This window comes from Copadichromis virginalis, linkage group LG9, assembly GCF_057382275.1.
Source record: "Copadichromis virginalis isolate Kocher_CV1m ecotype Utaka linkage group LG9, C_Virginalis_male_GT1.1, whole genome shotgun sequence".
Lineage (NCBI taxonomy): Eukaryota > Metazoa > Chordata > Actinopteri > Cichliformes > Cichlidae > Copadichromis > Copadichromis virginalis.
Genome location: NC_140626.1, coordinates 14,347,159 through 14,364,166, shown reverse-complemented (window position 1 = coordinate 14,364,166; position 17,008 = coordinate 14,347,159). Strand labels below are relative to the sequence as shown.

The following is a 17,008-nucleotide window of genomic DNA, read 5'->3' as shown; positions in this document are numbered from 1 at the left end:
CAGCTTCAAGCGGACCATTGCTACCTCTCACATCTAAAGGTAAGTGTCAAGGTAACTTTGAACTGAGTTCAGTCAATCTCGAGTTTTTTTTTAAGTTTTCTGTTGCTCTCTGTGAGAGGAGACCGTTAAAGGCGAGGCTCTCCAGAGTGTAGCAAAACACGAAACCACAGCTGGGTGTGTGTGCGTGTGTGCAAAAGAATAGATTAGAAGTGCAAGTGAGCCACGAGTAAAGAAAGGTCAAGTTTCGTGAGTTGTTTTTCTCACCACTGATCACGCGCTGATCACTCTACACATACTTGCATCACACGCGCGCACGCACGTGAGTTGAGGGCGTTACCATATAACGGAAATTTCCATTGTTCTGTAGCAGTGGTTCTCAAACGTTTCACAATGAGTTTCACCCTTACGAGCGACATCAAAGCGCAGTAGTATAGGCCTATTTAACACCACATACTCATACTTGCCATCATTCAAAAGGGCTCTCTCTCTCTCTCTCTCTCTGTCTCTGTCTCTCTCTCTCTCTCTCTCTCTCTGTCTCTGTCTCTGTCTCTCTCTGTCTCTGTGTGCGTGTGTGTGTGTACACACGTGGGCTGTTAACTGGAGTTGGTTGAACAGATGTGCACCAAATGTGTCATCTGTGACATTTGTGAGGTTACCTAAAACACACTCCGTTAGTCTTGTTCCTCTTGAACAACAAAATGTTCAAAAACGTCCAGTATATAGAGAGACGAGATAACGAGGCTCCAGTTACGCAGTGCAAGTAAACAAACCATAAATATAAGAAGAGTAAGAAAATAAATATTCATTTTGGGACCAGGGGTAAAGGGATCAATAGCAATTAAAAATTATTAATTTACAGTTTGATGATTTTAAAGTCTCACACACAACCCCTGGAAAGGGGACATGCTGAAGGGGACATGCTGCTTCCAAATAGAGCACATTTCATTCATAATGTTGTAAATCCAAGACCATTATGTATTCACGATCTGAATACTGGGTTGTGTGAAATCCCAGAAATAAACCTTAGACAAAGGGAATCTGTGAACTAAGCTGTAGGTCTATTAGGTTATTTGTGGTGATCATCGAGTTGGGGGATTTGTGTTCATACTGGAGTGCAAAATTAAAACCAATGGAAGATGGACAAGAAAAGTTCAAAGCCATCAGGTGCTCAGTTTAGAAAAAATAGAAATGAAGAGGAGGAGTAACGAGCAAAAGATGCAGGTAAGCAGATGTGCCATTGGATAATTAAAGCTTTGTAAGATCCCAAAAGACGCAGGAATAAGTAGTAGGATTTAAGAGTGTAATAACGGACTGAATCAGAATCAGAATGGGGTTTATTGACTGAAACAGAAGATGGCAGCACTGCATGTACAAGGATGCCAGCTGCCGTTAAATCCCGAAGAAGAAGAAGAAGCTGTGTCCCAGAATTCATAGCGCAGCCCAGCTCAGTTTCCAACAATGGCGGTAGCTAGTTAGTTTTAATATTACTCTTATTATTCTTTCTGGGTCACAAAATAAACGTTTAACATATTTTCAGGCGAGAATGTAGCTGTGCCAACCTCAAATATCTGCTCAGTTTATCAAGACACCACATATTTTCAAAATCGCTCCGACGTTTTCGGAGACGTCTGTTACCCACTAGCTTGATAGTTAGCCGGGGGCTAGGCTCACCAGAGCGCGTGAGAACACCGGACTCCCGGCAAATTGCTTTCAAACCCACCGCCGTCTTTCGCTACTCAGGTTAAACATGATATATAAGTCACATAGATAACTTAAAAATGTTATTGTTTGGCTTTTTTTTTCAGTATTTTATTTGTTCCTGAGTAAATCGGTTTGGCTGAGATTAAAGTTATAGTTTACACAGCTGAATAAACGTCAAGCAGACAGCTGATTATCAGAAGTGTGAGATGCTCGAGAATTTACTCTGGTGTCCTGTTATATTTTAGATAGCAAGGAGTTTATTAAACTTCACCGAAACAATCTGCAAATTTCATTAAAATTTAATAAAATATCATCTTGTCTTTATTTTTAGTTAGCACCAACCTTAAACACTTAAAGCTGTAAGCTAATGATAGTTATATAAGAGCAGATGCTGCTGGTGCAATAAGCTGTTCGTTTTACGTCCAGTGGATGATGATCTGATTAGTCGACTAATCGCAAAAATAATCGGTGACTAGTCGACTATCAAAATAATCGTTTGTGGCAGCCCTAGTGTGTGTGTTTAAAGTTTCACAATACATGTGGAATTTTCTATTTTGTCTGTTTTTGTGTCTTGCAAATAAACCTTTAAAATAAATTACATTTTATTATGTATTTATTTTTGGCCTACATCAGTGAGAAATGCCAAATTATATACACAAAGTTATAGAAATCATCACTCCCGTTATTCATGATGATTTCAATAACATCACACAATAACATGTAACATCACATCCTGTAAGCATAGTCTGCCTGTGTCTTTTCTCTAGAAATGAACATTTTCAGCCAATATAGGTGATACATCAACATGGCTGCCATGGCTAAGTTAGGAATATTTATAATGTAATGTAATTTCCTTGTGACACACATGTGCAGCTGGCTTTATCACCTATTTTGAATTCGTTTCAAGCACAATACATTTGTAACTTTCAGTGTTTTCCGGTCTTCCAAAAGAAGAAAAAAAAAAACCCTTCAACTACATGACATGCAATTGTGTATTTGTTTTCACCTTATCATACACTTGAAGTTTTACAAATCACCACTCCTTTTGTTAATATCATTTCAGTCTCAGACAATCTAGTTTTTCTTACAGAGATTGAATGCACCTTCTGCGGATGGCGGTACCACACAGTGTGCGTGGACTTCCCCTGTACAGAAGGCAACTACAAATGTTGTGAATGCTAAATAAACAGGAACAAATGATCCCTGTTGTCTTTGCTTAATGATTGTTTTAGTCTTGACAATCCTCATTGCTGGCATTGCATCTTTCAATGCCAGCAATGCCAGGTATCAGTGTTCAAACCTTTTGTGTTTGTTTCCAATAAGTTGCCCACATCGGGAAACAAATGTGTTCTTTTACTTGTCAGATGAACATATGAGACACTTTGACTCTTCAGTGCAGTGTGGAGCCTAACAAAGATCTGTTTTGTGTCCTAGCTGATCAGCAGGAGGAGAAGAGTCTGACGGAGCAGCAGAGGAACATTTTCAGCTACTTGGACTCAGCTCAGCCACTACAGAGAAAACAATGAGCTCAACACAGAAGGTGACAGACAGAGCAGGGCGATATGACCAAAAATATTTATCACGATATACATTTGAAAATGTGCGATAACAATATAACTGACGATATAATTGACACTAGACAAAATACTTTACAACTCCACAACTTTATTAAAAAACCCATCAATGTATTTTCAGTTATACAAGCAGCTGTTTTTTATGTGCATTAAAGTTATATAAAAATTTAACAGTGCAAATGCAAATTGCTTGCTGACAGTTTAACCAAAAGGCATTTCCAGTGGAAATTGGCTGACATCCTAAACATAACCATGTATAATATCCAGAAACTTAAAAAGAGGTTATACAGTCGTGGCCAAAAGTTTTGAGAATTGCATAAATAATGTTGAGAGAATATTGACTAGCACAAGGCTGGAGATCATCATGGCTGTATTCCAATTCAGGTTCTGCAGCTTTAAAGTACGCAGCCTCAACGGTCCTCAAGGGCCGCGTACTCAAAGACCGCTGAGGCTGGAAGCCTCGATCGCGCTGCCCAGGTTGCCTAGCAACCATGATACTAACAGCTGGAAACGTTTCATACAGCTTTGTTTGACAGAAATGAAGGAGAACATACTTTGTTCATTTGTTTCTACATGAGCTCTGTGTGATTTAATAAGTATCTGAGGCTGAGACCACAGGACTGTAAAACATGATTGTTGGGCTTCATTTCTGTACTGAACAGTCATTTTATGATTAGCTAGTAAATAACAATTAGCTAATGTTGTTCATGAGACTAAAGTCGACTCACTTTGGTGATGGAACTATAATATTGCCAATATTATAGTTATTATATTAATCACTTCACTCAAAGAAAAGTTTCTTTGACAGTGTATATATAGATGTATTATATACAAGAGACAAATATTGTTTGTTCAATTTGTTGGCATTACTAAATTTGGCTCAATGCTTACATATATGTGTAAAAAGCAAATGTACGAGCTGTGATAACTGTTGCTGATAAAATGAAGAGTAGACTGATATTGAATATTCCTTTATTGGGTGAGAAAATCAGACCATGTCATAACTGCTTTAAGTCACACAGAATAGATATCAGAGCCTTAAACAGGCTGACTTCTGCTAAATGGGTCAAACTGGGCAGAAAGTCTACAAACACATAACATCCTTATAGAATATGATGTAACACTATAGATCAACTTACCTCAGAACATATAAAGCATATAAACAATTACAGCAATATGATGCAACAAACACAGCAGTGCTACTAATCCAAAATACTCAAAGCTTCATAGAACTGAAACAAACATTTATTTTTAGGTCCATTCTGCTGCTGATACAGACTTTAGGTTTCTGAACATTAAACTTGTTGCTGCCTTTCATAGTGTGTAACTTGAAGGCCCTGAGTACTTTCTCCCACACTGAAAACACTGGAATGATACAATTATTTGAACATTACCTAATAAGACTGATTCAGAACAGACAGTTAGTTATTTTAAACTTTCCTAGCAGTCCTTCACAAACAGGGAACAGTCTGTCTATTCTCTCCATCTGTCAGCTGTTGCTGGCTCTTCCTCCTCCTCTTCCTCACACACTGCTGAGTTTGTCCTGGTGGATCATCAGGGGTGCAAAGCCTCACAGATGATGTGCAGCAGTGGGTCCCTCAGTCTGTCCTCACTCTGGACACTTGCAGTTGTCACACATGGAAATCAAATGTGTGATAAGCTGCAGGATTCAAACACAAGTGTAACTTATAAACACATGTTCATACTTTTATTCCACAATCAGAGAGAAAGAGAGCGAGTGCAGGACAGACAGACAGGTGACAGTCTCAGGTGTATACACTGCTACAAAACAGCACAAGAGAAGCAGGATTTAGTGTTTGTGTTATTACGAGTGCTACACAAGAAGAGTTCCCAGATGGTACAGTGGACACATGTGTGACTCCTGTGATTAAAGCATCTTTTTTTCAGCTTAACGAGTGAACCGTCAGCTCGTTCAAACACACGTTAAAGTGCGTTTGGCTCGACACCACCGAACAGAGGCAGCAATATAACATAGCTAACATTAACAGTGCAGTGAATCCTGCTTGTGCCGTGATATTCAGGACTGCAAACCGAGCAGCATCACTGACTTTCAGCTTGTTGTGTTTGTGTATATATGACTGACTTTAATTATCCACAAAATCATCACATTCTCTGTAAGATTAAGGTCGACTATTGAACAGTGAATATTTTAAAGTAAAGGCTTTAAAACCAAGTTAGTACAAACATCACTAATGTCACATAACTTTGCCAACATGTGGCCAACAGTAATATTTTAATGTTCTTCATTGTTCAACATTTGCACATAAATAAGTGAAATAATATTCAGTACTCACTTTTAAAAGTTTAGTCTTTGGCTGCTCCGCTTCAGCTTTTTTTTTTTGGCAAAATTATCCACACCCACCGCCGCGCTATGAAGTCTGGGATATGTTGGGCCATGAAGTTTACACCGCCACATCCTTAAAATTCAGGGAAATGAAGGACACATTTGTGGCTGCATTTCGAGCAGCCTTTGAATTGGGACAGCCTCACTGTCGCTGTGACGCAATCGGCCTTAAAATGTGGCCTTTAAGGCTGCAGACCCTGAATTGGGATACAGCCTATGTCAGGCTGATTGGGTTAGAATGGCAGACCTGACATGTTAACAGGAGGGTGGTGCTTGAAATCATTGTTCTTCCATTGTAAACCATGGTGACCTGCAAAGAAACGCGTGCAGCCATCATTGCGTTGCATAAAAATGGCTTCACAGGCAAGAATATTGTGGCTACTAAGATTGCATCTAAATCAACAATTTATAGGATTCAATTCAATTCAATTCAATTCAATTTTATTTATATAGCGCCAAATCACAACAAAAGTCGCCTCAAGGCGCTTCATAGATACAGAGAAAAACCCAACAATCATATGACCCCCTATGAGCAAGCACTTTGGCGACAGTGGGAAGGAAAAACTCCCTTTTAACAGGAAGAAACCTCCGGCAGAACCAGGCTCAGGGAGGGGCGGCCATCTGCTGCGACCGGTTGGGGTGAGAGAAGGAAGACAGGATAAAGACATGCTGTGGAAGAGAGACAGAGGTTAATAACAGATATGATTCAATGCAGAGAGGTCTATTAATACATAGTGAGTGAGAAAGGTGACTGGAAAGGAAAAACTCAATGCATCATGGGAATCCCCCGGCAGCCTACATCTATTGCAGCATAACAAAGGGAGGATTCAGGGTCACCTGGTCCAGCCCTAACTATATGCTTTAGAAAAAAGGAAAGTTTTAAGCCTAATCTTAAAAGTAGAGATAGTGTCTGTCTCCCGAATCCAAACTGGAAGCTGGTTCCACAGAAGAGGGGCCTCAAGAACTTCAAGGAAAGAGGTTCAATTCTTGATAAGAAGGCTTCAGCACATCCAAGAAAGTCCAGCGAGCACCAGGATCGTCTCCTAAACACGATTCAGCTGCGGGATCAGAGTGTCACCAGTGCAGAGCGTGCTCAGGAATGGCAGCAGGCAGGTGTGAGCGCATCTGCACGCACAGTGAGGCGAAGACTTTTGGAAGACGGCCTGGTGTCAAGAGGGCAGCAAAGAAGCAACTTCTCTCCAAAAAATCCCCATCAGGGACAGATTGATCTTCCACAGAAAGTATGGTGAATGGACTGCTGAGGACTGGGGCAAAGTCATATTCTCGGATGAAGCCTGTTTCCGATTGTTTGGGGCATCTGGAAAAAGTCTTGTCTGGAGAAGAAAAGGTGAGCGCTACCATCAGTCCTGTGTCATGCCAACAGCAAAGCATCCTGAGACCATTCATGTGTGGGGTTGCTTCTCATCCAAGGGAGTGGGCTCACTCACAATTTTGCCCCAAAACACAGCCATGAATAAAGAATGGTACCAAAACTGCCTCCAACAGCAACTTCTTCCAACAACAGTTTGGTAAACAACAATTCCTACATAAGGCACACGGGATTATAAGGGGCACCGTCGATTTTCAGAAAAATGAAAGGATTGATTTTAAGTGTGCCGTATTTTCCAAAAAACACGGTAATAGCGATGGCCTGCTAGCATGCTAGTGCTTTGTTGTGTATCTGACGGACGAAAGCTAAACCAGTTCCACACCACTGAAGTTGAAGCATTTTTACAAACCAATTCTGGTTCATCTGTTTCATTCAACGATCCGCTTTCACCCTTCTCATTCTCCGTCGCCGCCATGCTTTTTCCTCCATGTGCGTATGAAAACAAAGGCACTGCGCAAGCGTGTTTTACCCATATTCTATCGTAATATTTCACTTTCTTATCGTTGCCCAACATTATACCGGTATTACCGTGAACGGTATGATATAGCCCAGCCCTACATGAAAGGCAACCTGATCGTGCACTAATCACACATTAAAATAAGCAAAAGAGGCAAAACTGTGTGCCAGAGTAAAAAACAAAACAAACCCCCCCCCCCCCAAATCCCTTTAAACCTTAACACCAACAAAAGGAAGCATTTCTATGGAAAAAGAAACCCCTCCACTTGGTTTGACCTGCTGATGTCATATGTGACATCATCAGGACTTTAAAATGAGGAAATGCTAGGCGGGTGTTTCCCCACACCTGACCCTCATGAAGACTGAAAAGACAAACAAAGTATGAACTTAATGACTTAATCTGTAACATAATAAAATATAAAGTAACATGTAACTGAATATTTGCCTTAATTTGCAGAATGTTTGATTTGCCGGCAACAAAACGCTTACACAAACAAACCCGGGATAGTGAGTGCAGCGATGTTACTTGACAAATAGCGAATCATAGCAAATACATAGAAACAGAATAATGTGTACAATGTGCAAAAAAAGGTAAACACATATGGGACAAATGGAGAGCATTGCAACTGCTCCTCCACTTTGTCACAGTACAGTCTGTGCCAAAAAGTACTGACAGGAAACGACATGCTTTTGCAGAAAATAGGAGCTGCAGCCAGAAAGTGAATCTAAGCACAGTCTTTGATTTAAACTTAAAGTGTGTGTGACGTCTAGAGGAAGTATATAAATAACTAGGCTTCCTGTTTGTGCTTCAGACCTGAGCTTATGTGTTCGTGTGTTCAGGTCAATGAAAAATAAAGATCATCTTTTGAGCTTTGACCACTTTGAGCCGTGTCTTTCTTTGCCGTAGGGAAAACAAAGAACTGGGATTTAATACTTGTATTTATAAAGAAAGCAATTCTGTTAAACACACCACTTTTTTTTCTGCTCAGCTGCAGTATCCAGATGAAATACATAATCATATTACACAGTTTTCAACAAACTGCAATTTAGTAAATCCTCGAGTTAAAAGTAACTTTTTGTAAAACTGTTATATTTAGAGCAACTTTTAAGTGGAATAAATTGCCTTATAAAATTAGAGAATTAGCAACTATTCAAAACTTCAATGAACATTTAAAAGCTGATTTACAGAACTTTTAGTTGTTGTAAATATTGTAAGAGATGGTTTGTTTTTGAAATTTGTGTAATGTGCCTCGTTGTTGTTGTTGTTGTTGTTGTTATTATTATTATTGATTGCTTATATTTTAATTGTGAAACCCCACTGTGGATGGAAAATTATCTGGATATTTTGAATCCACTTTATTGTGTAATATTTTATGTGATCGTATTTGACGGAAGACGAGCAACATTTGTTGTGGAAGCTAATGGGGTTCCTTTTGAATAAACAAATAAACAAACATAGGATTTATTATCACTGAATAATTATGTATAAATCTATAAAAAAAATGATAGAAATATGTAATAGGAAACAACAATCTGATATAAATTATGAAAATAATATGTGTGTGTGTGTGTGTGTGTACAATCAGGCGGGATGGGCATGATTTTAGTGTTTTTAAATGGTCATGAATTATTTTTAACAGCAGGTTGGATGTAATGTGTTAGAACTACCAGCAGGTGGGGATAAGAGACCTTTAAGGTGTTTGGTGCCACACTCCACCTTCAGGTTTAAAACTAGTGTTAATGGAGGGAGTTTGAAGGTTGAGTTTGTTCCACGACTGCATTTCACTCACTGCCTCTGTTTGTATCTCTGTCACTGCAGGACCAACATGGAGCGAGAAGTCAGCGCTCTCAGGAGGCCGACAAACCTCAACCAAGAAAGAGAGAGAAAACATACACCTGTGACGAGTGTGGGAAGCATTTTACTGGGATTTATAAACTAAAACGTCATCAGTTCATCCACACTGGAGAGAGACCGTTCAGCTGTGACTTGTGTGAAAAGTCTTTTTCCTTGAAGGATTCCCTAAAACAACACCAACTCATCCACAGTGGAGTTAAAGCGTACAGCTGTGATCAGTGTGGCAGAGCTTTTACTCACAGTAGCAACTTACAGAATCATCTAGTTACCCACTCTGGAATTAAGGCGTACAGCTGTGACGAGTGTGGGAAGGAGTTTACTCTGAAGGCTTCACTAAAACGGCATCAGGTCATCCACACTGGAGAGAGACCGTTCAGCTGTGACTTGTGTGGAAAGTCTTTTTACTTGAAGGGTCACCTAAAAAAACACGAACTCATCCACAGTGGAGTTAAAGCGTACAGCTGTGATCAGTGTGGCAGAGCTTTTACTCAAGGAAGCAGTTTACAGAATCATCTAGTTACCCACTCCGGAATTAAGGCGTACAGCTGTGACGAGTGTGGGAAGGAGTTTACTGGGAAGGCTGAACTAAAACGGCATCAAGTCATCCACACTGGAGAGAGACCGTTCAGCTGTGACTTGTGTGGAAAGTCTTTTTCCTGGAAGGAATCCCTAAAACAGCACCAACTCATCCACAGTGGAGTTAAAGCGTACAGCTGTGATCAGTGTGGCAGAGCTTTTACTCACAGTGGCAACTTACAGAATCATCTAGTTACCCACTCTGGAATTAAGGCATACAGCTGTGACATCTGTGGAAAAACTTTCAGCCAGAGAGGAAGCCGAAATATACACCTACGCATTCACACCAGACATGATGTGTACTGCTGTGAACAGTGTGGCAAACAGTTTATAACTCGCACACAGTTACAACAACACATGTTTACCCACACTGAGGAGAGACCTTATCAATGTGACCTGTGTGAGAAGACTTTTAAATCTCCACATTACCTGAGAGGACACCAACAGATCCACACCAGAAAGACACTCTACAAGTGCAGTTACTGTGAGGTATGTATTTATATTGTTGTCTTGTCATTTTAGCCTGACTGTTTGGAACAACTCTGCTCATTAAACTGTGTTAGCATGTTAGCAATTCTACTGCATGGAAAAGCAGCTCTGAGTGATTATTCAGATTTTCATGTCAGTTATGATTTTAGTATTACTGTAGTATTATGGTGGTAGTATTGTAGTTATTGCAGCCCAGTAAACTGAGTGTGTTAACTGAAACAGTCAAATGTAATTGGACGTCTGCAGAGATGCTCTTTATTTCAGGCGACGTTCAGGATAAAAGTGTTGAAGGACTGACGTACACTGTCTTTGTGTCTTTGTTTAGAAGCAGAGCGACACAGATGGATCCAGTTCTCAACCCTGTCATCACTGTGGTGGTGGGAAAGACTTTCGTTGTGACCTTTGTGGAAAAACTTTCAGCTGGAAAGCTGACCTAAAAACACATCAACATAGACACACTGGAGACAAACTGAAATACTGCAAAGAATGTGGGAGAAGCTTCACCACACCAAGTGAGTTAAAAAAACATGAACTGATTCACAGTGGGGTCAAAAAGCACCTCTGTGATCAGTGTGGGTCATCCTTCACCACTGCAAGGGAGCTTAAAAGACACAAACGAGTCCACATAGGAGAGAAACCATACAAGTGCAGACACTGTGACAAAAGCTTCTCACAATCAGGTCATTGTAACAAGCATGAACGTACACACATGGAAGGAAACTACAGCTGTGACCAGTGTGACAAGAGCTTCAGGAATCTCACTTCCTACTCCGAACACAAACGATCCCACGTTACTAATAAACTGTTTCACTGTTACCAATGTGCCCAAACATTCACCTCATTGTCTGCTCTGTGCAAACATCAGCGTGATCACTCAGGGCTGAAATCACTCCCATCACTGGATCACAGTGAATCTGAAGAGACAGAAAGATCCTCTGGTTTCAGTGTCAGACTCAAAAAGCTTGAGATCAGGCTCCACAGAGTTCAGATAGAATCTCCTGTAAAAATCTGATGAGGCAGCTGTGAATCAAACTCTTCCCCTAGTTCCATTTTAAGCTTTCAAAACTGTCCTACTGTAGTGTTCATGTCGAGTGGTTAGCTTTCTTTTCATCAGTTCGTTGAAAACTCTGTTTCCTATTATAAAGTATTTGTTTTAATGTACTTTGATACACAAATGTCTTCTTGTTCGGGTTCTTTATGTTATTGAATCTTGGAAATGTTAAATAAAAAATTCAAATGTTAAATAAAGAAAGATTTTAATGATAAAGACTTGAGCCATGATGTCATTTCCTGTATTTCAGAGTAAAAACTGAAGTGACAAATGGAAACATGTTTACAGTCACAGTTAGATGAACTGTTTTCAGTGTGTTACAAAATTAATATATTATTAGTGCTTATTTAGTGAATATTGTTACTTGTTTAAACAGGTACATGGAGTTGTTTGCAGTGAAAGTTATTTTTAAACACAGTCAATATTCCTTCTCCTCTACCTGATATCCTTGGAGCATTACGAAATGAGCCGTCAGAGGGTAACAGTCCAGAAATAATGCTAGACTCACCAACTCTCATCTGTGTCTCAGTCACAAAAAGGAGATCCAATCCATTGGAGGAAAAATAATTTATAATGAAGCTTTATTTGCTAAGGACCACGCATTTGTTAGAGCCATCTTCATTGGAGCTGGAGCCTGGGTAGAAGTTGTCGGTGAAGCCCAAGTTAATGGGACCAAATACAAAAAGTTTATTCCATGACTCCCACAATGCAAAAAACAGTGGTGAGCAGGGTTATGGACACCTAAGCCTACAACAGTAACCAGACAGGAGATAACAGGATCCAGGAGACGTCTTGGGATGTGGCGGAAAGGACCATAACCAGCTGGAGCGGCCGCTGAAGAAAAGAGAAGTGTAACCCAGTAGAGAAAACTACCTTTTGTTATTTTTTTTCTTGTTTTCGTTTTGATTGTATAAATGTATTTTCATTATTTTATTTTGAAAAGAAACATTTATTTTGAAAAAAGGAAGTGTGATCCTCTAGCAAACTTTATTTTCTGTTGCTGGATCACAAGGGATAAATGCCTTTTTCATTGGTTGAAGGTGGTTTTAACCCCGTCTTCCGAAACACCAGACCATCATTTCACATGAGCTAGATCTTTTCGCACGTGGAAATAGATGAGACAGGTCACGGATAGCTCGTGCGGAATTTTCTAACATTTTGGTGAGTTTAGCCCATGGGTTTGAAAAGTTAATAATGTGTTAGTCTGTTGCTAAAAGTTGTTTCTTCTGTTCATACCGATTCGCAAGTGGTAATTTGCTGTTTAAAAACGGTTGAAATGCTGTTGTGGTAGGATTTGTTTAGCATACTCGAAGGATGATTGGAGAAATGTATTATCTTGCTGGTTATACCTATTAATCATAATTTCATGGTTAAAAAGAGAACAAGAAATTCATTTGTTGTTTACATGGTTAAAATAATTTCATGTATAACGAGAGATATATTCAAAGCATGCATGTAATGTATTACTGTGGTAATGTGAAAGAAATGTGAAAAGAGATAAAGAACTAAAGCTATAGCTGTGATACAAGAGAAGAAACGGAGCTGGCTGTGTACAATAATGTTAATATTGTTGTGCAGGCTAGGTTTTTTTCCCTTGTCCGTGTGGAAGGAACTAAGATTTTGGATTCCAATGGATTCTCTCCAGATGGAGATGGCGAGCCTGAGCCCAGACTGAACTTTGCAGAGGAACTTACTCTTCTTCCTCGACGGAGACTCCCAAGTGGTAACACACAAACCACAAACGAAAGAGAACAAGAACTAGACTAAGAATTTTTGACTTGACAAATGACCAAAGACAAAAAGACAATTGAATATTGAGCTCAAACGACTATTTCTGGGGTTATTTTTGTTTTGCCGGCTTCTTCCTCTTATTGTTATGGTTATTATCACTACTACTGTCAATGTGGAATTTGTGTCTTGTTTATTTCATTTTTGTGCAAAATAATAACTGTTGCTGCTCAAATTCCTGTCTCCAGCCATTTCATTCTGCATTCGCCTCGCTTTCTATTGTAGCCCTGCCGAACCTAGCAACTGGTCCGTAGTTTGGCTGTCCTAAACTATTTAAAATGAGTCAGTGGTTACAGTAAGTCTTGGCGAGCCAGCCAGGAGGCTTTTTCTCATGTGATTACAAGTATATAACGCACCCCAAATGGACCGTCTTGTTGAACGTGAATCTGTTAAAGTCCCAAATTCGGTGATCGTGAGCGAAATAGCTGGAGATGAGCAAATTGATGAGGTGACTGAATTCCTAAAACAGTATGGGTCAATCTCAAGAGTCTTAAAGGTAGATGATGGTAAATCTGAGTTTATCTCGAGTGTTGTTGTTGAGTACAATTCAGGTACTGCTGTTGATGCTCTTGAGCCGTTACCTTACAACCACATATCCGATAGCGGGGTTAAGTATAGAATACAGTCTCTTGCAAGCGTATACACGCGATGTGTGGGGAATGATACAACCAAGTCATATCTCACTGAGTTAAAAAACCTAGCCAAAATGAGCGGCCGAGGGTTTGCAGATGTTCTGAAAGACATGATGTCACAGATAGCTGAATCAATCAAAGAGCCTGAACATGATCAATCAGAGCGAATTGACTTACCTGAATCTCCCTTGGCTGAGTTTCAGCCTTCAGCTGTTGAACCCAGTGTTGATGGTGCACAGCAATCGAACCAGTCAAATCACACTGCAAGAAACCCAGCTCATAGTATACCCACCATACCTGCACCTGATTTAAACCCTCCTGAGGTGCAGCGTGTAGTAGTTGAGCACATTGTGAGAAGAGATGATCATTCAGTGCAACATTTTTCACAAAAACTCAGAGCTTTTTCTGGCAAGGACCCCCGGCCAACCTATGAGCCAGATTATGATACTTGGCGTTCCAGTGCTGAACTAATCTTGAGTGACACTTCCATGTCGCAACTGCAACAATCGCGAAAGATTCTTGAGTCTCTCTTACCCCCGGCAGCTGACGTAGTTAAGCACTTGAACCCAGACAGCTCACCTGCAGACTACCTTCAAATGTTGGATTCTGCCTATGGGACAGTTCAAGATGGTGGAGAGCTTTACGCCAAATTTCTTGACACCTTCCAAAATCCAGGTGAGAAACCGTCGTCATACGTACAACGCCTTCAGGTAGCTTTAACTCACACTGTAAAACGGGGTGGTGCTTTAAGCAATGATGTTGACAGACTCCTTGTCACGCAGTTCTGTCGTGGTTGCTGGGATGATTCCCTTTTAAATGCACTTCAACTAAAACAAAAACGGATAAACCCCCCATCTTTTCCTGAGTTGCTTCTCTTATTACGCACAGAAGAAGACCAAAATGCTACCAAAACAATGCGAATGAAGCAACATTTGAACATCACGAAACAAAAAGCGACATACCACCTCCAAACAGTCAAAGGCTGCTTAGACGAAAATGAAGACACAACCACCTTAAGCTCAATTAAAGAACTCTCAAAGCAAGTTGCAGAGCTCCAGGCCCAACTGGTGCAGCTGACCGCGAAATCAAAAGCGCAGAATTCCAGATATGCCTCCCATACCAAGTCTAAAGAAAACCGAAAGCCAGACAAAGTGAGCAAGGAGCCCTCAGAACGAACAGTTAAAACTCAAAGTACCCCACCCAAACCGTGGTACTGTTTCCAATGTGGAGAAGATGGCCACATCAAGCCAAACTGCGAAAATGAACCAAACCCAGCCCTAGTTGCTGAAAAGCGCAAACTGTTTAAAGAGAAACAGAGGAAATGGGAGGTTGAGAACCCTCCAGCCACTAAGGAACAGTTAAACTGAAAACAGTCTCTATTGCGGGGCAAATGGAGACTGCAGCCAGGCGATCATGTCCCACTAAGTACATGCAACATGCTAACTGTAAGCAATCTGTCACTAAGCCACAGAAGTATAGTCTGCCAAAAGGGTTGGTTGGCTCTAAATGCACAGCAGTAGTTAGCATTTCTGGCGTTAATGTAAATTGTCTCCTGGACTCAGGGTCACAAGTGACCACAGTCGCTGAGTCGTTCTACAAACAGAACTTTCCAGATCAAAATCTTAACCCACTCTATGATCTTTTGGAAGTGGAGGGTGCTGCAGGTCAGCCCGTCCCCTATTTGGGTTATATAGAGACATGCATTACTTTTCCAAAAGACTTCTTAGATGCAGAGATGGACATACCAACCTTAGCTCTTGTTGTTCCAGACACTCATCCAAACAGTCAGACCCCAGTGTTGGTGGGAACAAACACGCTTGATGTCCTTTATGAAAAATTTTTGGACCTTAAGACTTCTGACTACTTACCTAGTCCTTGCGGGTTTAGAGCCCTGTTGAAAACTCTAGAAGTAAGACATACACAGAACAAAGATGGGAGCATTGGGTTAGTTACCCTGTCAGGCAAGGCTACAGTTGTAGTTCCAGCAGGCCAAACAGTAGTTTTAGAGGGATCTGCTAACGTTCATTGTACTGCAGCAGACATGTGTGCCATAGTTGAACACCCCTCTCAGTCTTCCTTGCCTGGTGGCCTTTGTGTTAAAACTTGCTTGATAACACTTCCTTCCCGAGCTCCACACAAAGTGCCTGTTATGATTACAAATGAAACAGAACAAGATGTTACTATCCCGTCTACTTGTGTCATTGCAGAGCTGGGAGCTTTCCATTGTATCATGTCCCAGCATAATGTCACCAGTGTTAATGAGTCAGCCACAAGTAAGACACTGCTGAATTTCAATTTTGGTGACTCTCCGATTCCACATGAATGGAAAGAGAGGATAACCAAGCAACTCAATGACATTCCGGAAGTATTCGCTTTTCATGATCTTGACTTTGGGTGTACGAACAAGGTGAAACATTCCATCAAGCTTAATGATCCGACTCCCTTCAAGCACCGTGCACGCCCTATACACCCTCAAGATCTTGAGGCTGTCCGGAAACACCTGCAGGAGCTGCTTGCTGCAGGTGTGATAAGAGAGTCTCAATCACCTTTCTCGTCTCCCATTGTTGTGGTGAGAAAGCGGAACAATGATGTGCGTCTATGTATAGACTTTCGCAAGCTGAACTTGCAAACAATAAAAGACTCTTACGCACTTCCAAATCTGGAAGAGACATTCTCTGCCCTTTCAGGATCCAGGTGGTTCACGGTCCTCGATCTGAAATCTGGGTATTACCAGATAGAAGTTGAGGAGGCAGACAAAGAAAAGACCGCGTTTGTGACACCGCTTGGGTTCTGGGAGTTTAACCGCATGCCGCAGGGCATAACCAACGCCCCAAGCACCTTCCAGCGGCTGATGGAGCGCTGTGTTGGTGATATGAACTTACATGAAGTGCTCGTCTTTTTAGATGATCTCATCATCTTCTCAGATAGTTTGGAAGAACACGAACGCCGACTTATGCGGGTACTCCATCGCCTTAAAGAGTATGGCCTGAAGTTATCGCTGGAAAAATGTAAATTTTTCCAAACCACAGTTCGGTATCTTGGGCATGTAATCTCTGAAAGCGGAGTTGAGACGGATCCCGAAAAGATTCAGGCCCTAAAGACCTGGCCACGGCCCAAGAATCTCAAAGAAC

The 17,008-nt window shown here is 40.8% G+C and overlaps 1 protein-coding gene across 1 annotated transcript; it reads left to right on the top strand.

The window, feature by feature from the left end:
* The first annotated feature begins 1,319 nt into the window (after positions 1–1,319).
* Positions 1,320–11,673, top strand: LOC146701599 (uncharacterized). Its single transcript, XM_085467899.1, has 3 exons — positions 1,320–3,241; positions 9,306–10,406; positions 10,732–11,673. The coding sequence occupies exons 1-3, from the start codon at positions 3,224–3,226 to the stop codon at positions 11,416–11,418; spliced, it is 1,806 nt and encodes a 601-aa protein (XP_085324025.1). The 5' UTR covers positions 1,320–3,223; the 3' UTR covers positions 11,419–11,673.
* Positions 11,674–17,008: the final 5,335 nt, after the last annotated feature.

What these genes read in the sequence shown, in the direction of transcription:
- LOC146701599 (XM_085467899.1), top strand. An exon ending in ACAAGTGCAGTTACTGTGAG is followed by an intron (nt 10,407 to 10,731) that starts GTATGTATTTAT and finishes GTCTTTGTTTAG; the next exon opens with AAGCAGAGCGACACAGATGG.